At 40.7% G+C, this 10,221-nt stretch overlaps 1 protein-coding gene across 18 annotated transcripts in view; it reads left to right on the forward strand.

The window, feature by feature from the left end:
* The window catches only part of PPFIA3 (PPFI scaffold protein A3), a 63,036-nt gene extending 53,227 nt beyond the window's left edge, over positions 1-9,809 (forward strand). For 17 of the 18 annotated variants that reach the window (XM_026710930.2, XM_026710933.2, XM_087917040.1 and 14 more), the window contains 7 exons: positions 639-814; positions 1,986-2,083; positions 2,257-2,432; positions 2,979-3,047; positions 3,137-3,308; positions 5,257-5,331; positions 8,048-9,809. In XM_026710930.2, coding sequence (XP_026566715.1) covers positions 639-814; positions 1,986-2,083; positions 2,257-2,432; positions 2,979-3,047; positions 3,137-3,308; positions 5,257-5,315 — 750 coding nt within the window. In that variant the 3' untranslated portion in view covers positions 5,316-5,331; positions 8,048-9,809. Of the gene's footprint in view, positions 1-638; positions 815-1,985; positions 2,084-2,256; positions 2,433-2,978; positions 3,048-3,136; positions 3,317-5,256; positions 5,332-8,047 lie in introns of those variants that run through there. The other variant, XM_087917049.1, reaches the window with a different exon arrangement.
* Positions 9,810-10,221: the final 412 nt, after the last annotated feature.

A 10,221-nucleotide genomic window follows, 5' to 3' on the forward strand; every position in this document is an offset into this window, starting at 1 on the left:
ATGATGGACAACTTCTAACAAGAGAACCGTCTTCCCAGTTACACTTCCTTATTTCCCAGAAGCTTGGCAGGGAGAAAAAAATTCTCATGGGTGATATCTAGAAAAGGCTGCATTAATGTGAAAGTGCCTACAGCAAGACAAAAAGCACAGGCAAATTCAACACAGTAAAGGAAGAGAGCTATAAACATACATCAACTCTAAAGTCTTTTCCATTTTATCCTCATAATAATCCTATGAAACATTGACTTGCCCCAAGTTCACATAAAGATATCTGGCCTGATATCACATTAGTTACTGAAATTGTCTGAAGCAAATATTACAAATGAATGGATATGGATTTATAGCAGATGCTCAAATATTGCAGGAACAAGAAAATAGAAAAAAACTGCAGTGCAGATCTTCAGTATATGGAAGGAAAGAGAGCACATATTTTTTCACCCAGACGTTTTGTTAACCAGAGATGCTTAACCAGGTCAGATGCATTTAAATAGCACACTAAGCTTGATTACTGTACACTTTGGCCTGTCCTTGCTGGTTTATATATTGTGAATCCCCCCAAAAGTAGGCTAATTCAGTGATTGGATTAGGTTTATTGTACAAATACAAGATTTAAGGTTCTCCCTTTTCTGCTTTTTCAGATCCTGGCATATGGAGATATGAACCATGAGTGGGTGGGAAATGATTGGCTGCCCAGTCTGGGCTTGCCTCAGTACCGCAGCTATTTCATGGAGTCTCTAGTTGATGCCCGGATGTTGGACCATCTCAACAAGAAGGAACTACGGGGCCAACTCAAGATGGTGGACAGCTTCCATAGGTGAGAAGAGCAAATGGCTTGAGCCTTCCATGTGAAAGAATAGATTCATGTTACTGACATAACTTACAGCACTGTGTTTGTGAGGCATACATCCATATATGTGTGCAAAGTCTGTAATTTCAACCAAATATAACATTATTTATTATTGTTCATACACTTACAAAAGATTCTGGAATTGCAGTTTCATGTGGATATTAAGATTAAAGCTGGGAGAAGTTGCCTTGAATATCACCTGCTCTTCTTAGCCATAAAATGGAACACTTAGAACTGAAATCTTCAAAGAAAACCTTGGTACAAACAACATGGGAACTGAAAATTTACCAGGACACCCTCTGTTACTTAACCTGGATCCAACATCATCATCCTCTTGGGCACCTGCTGCAATCCTGGTTTTTTTTAAAGCAAGATCATTCTCAATGATGCAATTAAGAAATGCACAGTAGACAATGGTTATAATGATCTTGCAGGAACACTTTCTCTCTCTCCCTCCCTCCCCCTCCTCTCTCTCTCTCTCTTTTTTTATATATATATATATATTTTTTTCTTAAGTTTTCGCGGGTACTTACATGTATGGTATTCAGCTTTGTTCGGGTATTTTCCCACGTCATTATAGTTGTGCCTTTAAAGTTGTAGCAACGTTTGTTGCTACAACGTATATATATATATTTGCTTGCTTCAGAATATGGTATGTCAACATGCTCTATTTTGTGGTCTTTCTGTTCAGCGGAGGTCTGGATTTTGTCCTAAAGTCCTGCCCTGCTGCACTTCTAATCAATGCTGGAACTGAGGGAAAGCATTTCGATTTCTACCCTGTGCTCAAAGAAGTGTCTGCTGAATGTGGAGTTTTCGTCAAAATGTGCAGAGTGGCATTGGAATGCAAGCTCCACCTCTTATATACATGTGTGCAATATCACAGTGCATGTACAGAAGGGGTAGAGTTTGCGTCGCAATGTTGCAACACACGTTTCATCATTTGACTCCCTTCCCCCAACAAGTCGATGCCTCATTTTAGGAAATTGAATGGGAACTCCAACTCCATGATCAAGCTACCTAGCATTAATTAGTACTACTGCTGCACTTACCAACTCCACCAGCCCTTGTGAACTTAATAGATGATCCAGAGTGAGCCATTTGCCATTTCTCTGGTGTAACTTATGATATATCTTCCAAGGGTGAGCCTTCATTATGGAATCATGTGCCTGAAACGTCTTAACTATGACCGAAAGGAACTGGAAAGAAGACGAGAGGAGAGTCAGAATCAAAACAAAGGTAGATATAGATGAGAAAAGATAAGACCATAGGTTGCCATTGAGCAGCATCTACAAATCTGAACTGGGGAAAGTAAATAAGGGACGGCAATGAAATAGCTAGAGTGGGTGGATCATAGGACTGAATTTGGTGCTAAGCTTGTCTCTTCCCTTCCCCTCCCCATCCCTTTTTAGATGTGATGGTGTGGTCCAACGAGCGTGTGATGTGCTGGGTGCAAATGATTGGGCTAAAAGAGTTTGCCAACAACTTAGTTGAAAGTGGGGTGCACGGAGCCCTCCTGGCCCTGGACGACACCTTTGATTGCAATGACTTGGCCCTGCTGCTGCAGATCCCAACCCAAAATACACAGGTCAGGAGTAAGCATAGGGAAGCTGGATAGCCGGGGTGGGGTGTGGGAGAGAATCAAGCAGTCATGAGCTGTGCCTAATGCTTTCATGTGAAGAAGGAGGGAATCTAGAACCTTTTTCAGTGTAGCAATAACCTCTAGGTTTTAATGCTTTTAGTATGAGAACTAGGCCTCTGACTTCAGTCATAAACTCAAAATTCCCCCAATTTTTCTTTCTGAATACTTGATTGACATCTTATTAAATGTTCGTGAAAGGTCTGTTGGGAGGGAACATGTACACATTGGCAATTTTTGTTCATTATTCAATTGCTTTGATTTTTATTTAACTGGAATTGCCTGGGAACCTTGGGCACTATGTTGCCAATGCATATTCCTAAGTTGCATCACACTGTCCTAGCAATTGCACCCCAAGGCCCTTTTTCTCCATTCCTTAATATTTTTGGAGAAAGGAAAAAAGTGGAGGGCCGAAGGGAACACTGCGCTTTACAGAACAACAAAGGAATGGAAAGGAAGACTAAAATAATCTACTTAAAAAAAAAAAACTTCTAGGCTCGACAGATTTTAGAAAAAGAATTTGGAAACCTCATCACCATGGGAACCGACCGGCGACTGGATGAGGTGAGTTCTCCTTTCACCAGAGTCTCTAATCTTAAAAGACATCCTCACGCTTTGCTGTTGGCCCATATTTGTTACACTTTTGTTTCTAGGATAGTGCCAAGACCTTTAGTCGTTCCCCATCTTGGCGGAAGATGTTCCGGGAGAAAGACCTCCGTGGTGTTAGCCCTGACTCAGCTGAGATGTTGCCGGCCAATTTCCGCACAGCCTCCGTGGCCTCCATTACCTCACCCGGGGTGCAACTTCGTAAGATGCAGCCAGAGGGTATATAGGCACAACTCTTAGGCTATCTAAGCCTGCGTTCTGAACTGAAGCACACAATGGCAGGAGAGGGAATCGTGTTTCCTTAATTTCCATTTATTTATCAAAATATTCTTTAGGCAATTTATCCAATACAGACATAAAGGCTCCTTAAAGTCAAACTTAATTCCTAGTGGACACGTTTATATGATTTTCCTAATAATTATATAGAAATAGTTTGTTTGCTTTTTCTCCCAGGAATTATTTTCAACTTTTCAATCTAACTTACAGCTCTGAGATTCTCTAGAAGTCATCCCTCCAATGACTTCCAGAATCCCTCCAACACTGAACTTCTCTGGCCTTGCTTAGCTTTCAAATCCAGACAATGACAGTTAAGTGCTGCCATCTGGTGAAGCTGCTTATAAAAAAAATAAAAGAATAAAACATAAAATTAGAAGCTTCCTGCTGTCAGGAAAGTATCTTATTTTTTTGCCCATTCTCTATCCCCAAGCTAATAAGGAATAGAGTGTTCTCTTTTTCTGGAACTTATTCCTTTTTAATTGAGATTATAAAATACAGATGAAAAGAACAGTAATAGGAAAATGGAGAATGAGAAGAAAGGAAAAGGAATGACCTCAAATTTTTAATTTAAAACTTAACAAGAAAGACTTTTCTATAACAACAGTTTAATCAGCAAAACCCAAAGCCAAGATTTTATTTTATTTTTTTCTATCTCAACCACAAAGTCCAGAAGCAGTTTCCTGGTAGAAACAAAACTGAATATATTCTTTTCTCTAATTAAAACACTTAATTTTATCATTTCTGCTAGCTCCATCACATTTTTTATCCATTCCTCTATCGTGGGAGTTGATGTATCCTTCAATTTCTATGCATAAAGATTTCTCGCTGTGATCAGGAAAAAAAAATCAATTGCACATATTTCCTTGTCATTATCATAGCAAATTAATCTGGGAGATGGGAAATTTATGGTTCTCTCTACTACTACACACAACAGCCTTCCCTAGCGTAGTCATTGGTGACAGATGCTGGGAATTCTGATTCAGTAACAATCTGAAAGGCTGCAGGTTTTTCAATGTTATTGTGTATATTTGTGAAAAATGCATTTGTTATCTGTACTGCATTATACTGCCAAAAACCACTGTCTTTGACAAGAACCATTGTGGGACTCTTGTAGCATAAAACTGTTTAGGATAAAGTGAACAATTGTTTAGTTGTTGAAAGAAGCAGTTCATCTTCCTGGAGAGTCTACCAATCGCAGTTGCTTGAACAATGACACCAAATGAGTGGAGCTGCTTTTTTCCCTTATGTTTACTGAGAGGAACCAATGTTTAAAAAACAGGCTCAGCCCTTATATTTCAATATTCATGAATTTCCTAATATAGAACAATGAGAAAAGATGAGACTTGTCAACAATAATGGCCAGGGTGAGGTGATGTGACATTGCATATTATCTGTGGGTTAGGAAGAGAAAAGATATAGGCCAGTGGGGGCTAACCTTTTTGGGCTCCTGTGCCAAAAATGCAATGTGTGTCCCCCTCCCCACACCACCTGCTCATGTGCACACAATCCCCACCCCCCGCCCCTTTACCTGCACTGCACCACACAGATGATTTTTTTGGCTGGTTTGAGGCCTTTTTCGGTCACCCAGAGACTTGGAAAAAGCCTCTGCAAGGCTTTTCAGGCCTGGGAGGCCCCAAAAGGCCTCAGACCAACCTAAAAAGCCAGCTGTGAGGTGCACGCATGCGGAGCGAGGTAGGTTTGCCTGTAGCTCGCATGCCAGCACAAATGACGTGCCATAAGTTCACCATCACGGATACAGGCTGTCCCTTTGGCCTGCAAAAGGGGTAAAGGCATTAAAAGTTCAGAACATCTTTGGCTAGTCAAGAAGTCATTTTTAAAGCTCTGGTGGATATATTTATGAATTCCTTCCTCTCTTTTTTTTTCTCCTCAGGGAACTCATTAGGTAGCCAACGGACAGACAGTATGTCAGTGAGAACATATTCCTGTTAATGCCAAGATGGAGCAGGTAGGCTACTGCTTAATAGGACATAGGACACCCCACAAATATGCAATGCAAAATATATCAGTGTGGTGTGACTATGTCCAAAGGATGGATTAGCATAGTTTGAAATCTGATCTTTCTTTTTTTATTTAAAAATAAAACAGTTCAACAACATAAAGTAACCTAGAAGGAATCTGGCCCAAAAGATTTCTCCAAAACGTGTTTAGTGAGAAAATGCAATAACCAGAACCCAATAATTGACATGGATCATTGTTATTGGGATTCTGTTATATCCCAGTATAATAAGTCAGTTGTTTCCACACCCACAAAATGAAGAAAAACATGTTCTTTTCTACTGGCAACCATCCACATTTAAGCTAAGAATAATCCATTGGATCTAGCCCACTTTTGAGAACTACATTAATATATATGCATTGTTTTCTTGACATCAATCTGATCATGTTGGTTGTTGCTGTGTTCTGATGTTTTTAAAGCCCCTGATCTAATCTATGTCTCTTGGATTTCCTTATTCCCTGTCATCCAATTATTAATCATGTCTGACTCTTAGTTTTTTAAAGCTCTACCAAAATTAATTAGGTACTGCCCAGTGCTGATACTATTGCTGTTGGGTAGCAGAGGCTTTTTCAGTGAGGAATCAACAAATAGAAATCTTTTTTTTTCATTTACTTTTCTAATAATTTTGTAAATTATTTGCTTCCCAGTCTTCAGGTTCTCATTGCCATTTTCCAGCCTCTGCCAGTCATGAGTAAGAGAATGGTAGTGTACACTATCTTGTATAGTATTCGTGAATTATGGGGTGGTTTAATCCAGCTGCTGGCTAGCAGTTTGGGATTGTTGATTTTGGATCTTGGCACTGAGAATCATTGTTGCTATTGAGAAGAATAGATTGCATTGTCTCTCATTTTTTGTATATAGTCTTTATTAAAATTTTAATAAAGACATTAAGACATTAAAGAAAGACATTAAAGAAGCAAAAAGTGCAAGAAAAAAATGAAAAATAGAAAAGAAAGAAAGAAAAATAATATAATAAAGTGTCTCCTGATATTCTTCACAGTAGTTATTACAAATATATTTTAACCTCTCTAAGCTACATCATATTACTCTTCTTTCTATAATATATTGTGTCTAATCATCAAAACTATAAATCACAGATTTTTATTTTTATGGGAAAAATTTACAAGTAGCTTCCAATCATCAATAAATGCAGATTTTTTTTTTTTGGTCTGAACAAATCAATTTAACTGTCTCTCAACACCATTTATAATGATGATAACAAACAATTCTAGATAGTAAAAGCTGCAGATTAAAAATGAATACTTTTTTTAAATCATAGAGCAAGTGTGTCAAACTGGATTTCTTCGAGGGCTAGATCAGCATTGTAGTTCTCCTCTATGGAGAAGGGGAGGCAGGGGCGGCTGTGGGGGAGCAGGATGGATGTCTCCTGCAGTACCCTGCTGGCCAAAACGGGACACAGAGGGTCTGCACGCAGCCCACCTGCACCTTGTTTTTACCCTCCATGGCCTCTTTGCTGCCCACTTCTCAGCCTGTTTTTGGGGCCGTTTTGGGCCGGAAGAGTGCTGCCCTCAGGAGGCCATGGAGAGTGAAAATGAGGCACGGGGGCACATGCAGGCCATTTTGGCCACCAGAGGCACCTCGGGCTGGTCCTTTGTTATTTTCAGGCCGACTCCACAGGCTGGATTTAAGCTTCTTGCCAAAGGCACTGCAAAAATATTTTTTGGCTTTCTTGACTAAAATTTTTAATGTTCCTTTATTACTATTTTATGCCAGACCAGGACCCTGTGAATTTTACCTATGGCAACAAGCAGGATAAGCACTTATTGTTTGTGTTTTCACAGTTGCAGGTAGCAACCATTATACTTTATCCCTGAAGAATAGGAGTACTTTAACATTATTAATACCTCTCGCTAACAGTTGCATATAGCTGACAGCATGGTCATTAACTGTAGGCCTCAAGATTGAAAAAAAAAATGGTTAGCTTTTTGGACCTTTGAGATTTTCCCCATCCTATGTTTTTTGTAACTTTTTGCTTAAGGAACTGAAAACTTGCAAATTTTTTCAGAGCATTTTGATTGGTCCCCATAATGGTATTGAGGAAATGTGGTGGGTTTTTTTTGAAAGCAACCTTCACACATAGAATATAAGTAGTGGTGGGATTCAAAAATGTTTTACTACTGGTTCTGTGGGTGTGGCTTGGTGGGCGTGGCAGGGGAAGGATACTGTAAAATCTCCAGTCAGAGGTAGTATTTGCAGGTTCTCCGAACTACTGAAAATTTCTGCTACCGATTCTCCAGAACTGGTCAGAACCTGCTGAATACCACCTCTGGTATGAATCCAACACAGCTGATTAATTGATGGTTCTGGGTGAAAACACAGAAAATGAATTAATTTAGTAGCCAGGCTAAGCATCCTATATGTATTAATGTAACAATTTAACTCAGCTAGGTAGCTATGTTATGCCCTAGAATATCAATATCCTTGGTCTTCTTATCCTTGGTCTTCTTCCCTAACATCCTGGCTAGGGAATTCTAGGAACTGAAGACCACACAGCTTAAAATTGTTGAGAAGCACTGATATGGAATCACATGTGTGCCGTGGGGGAAAGTTAGGAACAAAAATGAAAGAAATGTCTTTTCAGAACTGTTAAAGTGGCATGAGATGCATTTTTTTTCCTTACTCTTCTTTCTCTTTTTCTTGCAAGCTGCTGTCCCAGTTATGTCTGACCTCCCTGCCTTGGGCAGGAAAACCCTCTGCTGCTGCTGCCGCCGCCGCCGCTGCCTCTCCTTCTCCATCATGTGCTCACATGAGGGTATGAAGAGCTGCTGCTGCTGCTGCTAGCACCATCGCCGCTGCTGCCACTGTTGCCAAGAAAAAATATGGATGCTTGTGGGGGATGCTGGACAGACCAACTAACCAACCAACCAACCAACCATGTTCCTCCCCACTGCCCTCTTCCTAGTAGCAGCAGTGGCCGATGGTCAATGATGAACTCAAGGGACTCAAGCCAAGGGAGGGGCTCCTTCCCCAGAGCGGCAGAGGGAAATGGCCTTCCACCTCGGCCTCTATTTATTGTTGTTGTTTGTTCCAGGCAGGGACCTAAGAATGTGAATGAGAAGATGTGGTTGCCCACCCATCCTATCCCGCTGCTCTGACACCAGATCTTTCCGGTGGAGCAGGGGGAGGAAAAGTGAGGGGATGCCTCTATTTCCTGTTGCCATGTGCCACATATTGGACCAAGCAGCCCATCTTGGCCAGTTCCCCTTCCCTGCCCTGCCATAGGTGCTAAATATTCCGCCAGCATTTTTCCTTTACTTTCCTTTCCTTTGCATTGCTGCTATGAAGGGGTGCCGTTTCATTTCCTGATGACAAAAAAAAAAAAAAATAGATGGTTTTTCAAAGGCCAGTTCTTTTTTTCTTTTTTTTAATCCCTGCCCCTTCCCATCCCTCTTCTCAACAAGGGGAGAATATTGAAGCCAGGAGGAACAAAGCCAGTGTACCACCTCCTGCTCACACCTACCCCAAAGAGCAACCTGCCTCTAGGCCTGAAACACAGAGCTTAAATTTTGGATGCCTGAATATAAAGGTTCTTTCTGTCCAGAAGTAGCTGCTTCTCAGGACAAGTCAACAAATAAAAAGAGTTCCCTCTTTCTCTTCTTTTCCCCTTGCCTTTGCAGCTCCCTCTTCCTTTAGATGAGAGAACGCCCGGAGGAGGAAGGAGGAGGAAAGAGGACTAGAAATTGTCATCCAAACTCTCTTGGTGCTGGCATGAAGCAGTCCCAGTAGATAGGTGGTCCATCTGGTGTGATGGAGCATCACATTTCTTCTTTTCTTTCTTCTTCTTTTTATGAGAGCAGAGAGTGGGGAATTCAAGTCCGAGATGGTCAAACTGGAAAGAGTAGACTTCAGCCTGTGACGGTCACTGGAGATAGGACTCTGGACTTTATTGATATGGCACACAGATCTCCCTTCCTCCAAGACTATTGTAATATAAGAGTTGTATTTTCTGTGTATATCTGTGCTGTGGAATCTCGTGTAAATTGAATTTCTTTTTCGACCGCCATTACAGGTTCTCTGTTAATTTAATAATGTGTCCTGCTACCCCTCTGCCCTGCACGCCAATAATTTTTATTTGATGTTTATATATTTTCATCTTTTTTTTTTACATTTTTATTTCAGCTGTTCCTTCGAGGAGAATGTGTGGGTGTGAGGGGCAAAGCAAAGGGGTAGTTTTGCATGACAAAAAATGGGTAGGGGAGGAAAAAAAAATATACAATCTTGGAAATCAAATCTGTCAGGGAGATTGTGAGGGGTAAGCAGGAAGCTGAGGTACTGGAGGAGCTATCTTCTTCTGGTCCCCCTTCATTCCCGTTTGCTTCCAGGGAAGGCAGAGAGGGTGGGTTACAAGGGGAATGAGCTAAGAAATGTTTTTTAAAGAAAAAAGAAAAAAAAACTTTGAAAACGTTTTCTAGGATCTGCAGATTTTTCTTTATGAGCAAGGTACAGAATTGACAAGAGGATTTCCATTTGTTCTCTGTGAGGCAATTCCTGACATTCTTTGCTTCTACTGTATTGTAGCTTTTAGGAGCCCACCATTCTTCTAACAGAACCAGAGGTTGGAGGGAGAGTATAACGCTCCCTTGCTCAGCCCAGCACTGCTTGATTTCAGATCCTGCACCCAAAGCCTTGTCTATATTGCAATACTGTAAACTACTTTCAGTACAACCAGCAATTAAGAGTTAACATAGCAGTGGGAGGGATAAAGCTTATACATATATTGCTTTTATTGTAGATACAGGAAATTGTATGAGAAGCAGCTACCACAGATCCAGAAATGCAAGCTGCAGTACATAATAGTGCCAGAAATTAAATCTTAGG

This window comes from Pseudonaja textilis, chromosome Z, assembly GCF_049901715.1.
Source record: "Pseudonaja textilis isolate UNSWEBS1 chromosome Z, rPseTex1.2, whole genome shotgun sequence".
NCBI classification, from domain to species: Eukaryota; Metazoa; Chordata; class Lepidosauria; order Squamata; family Elapidae; genus Pseudonaja; species Pseudonaja textilis.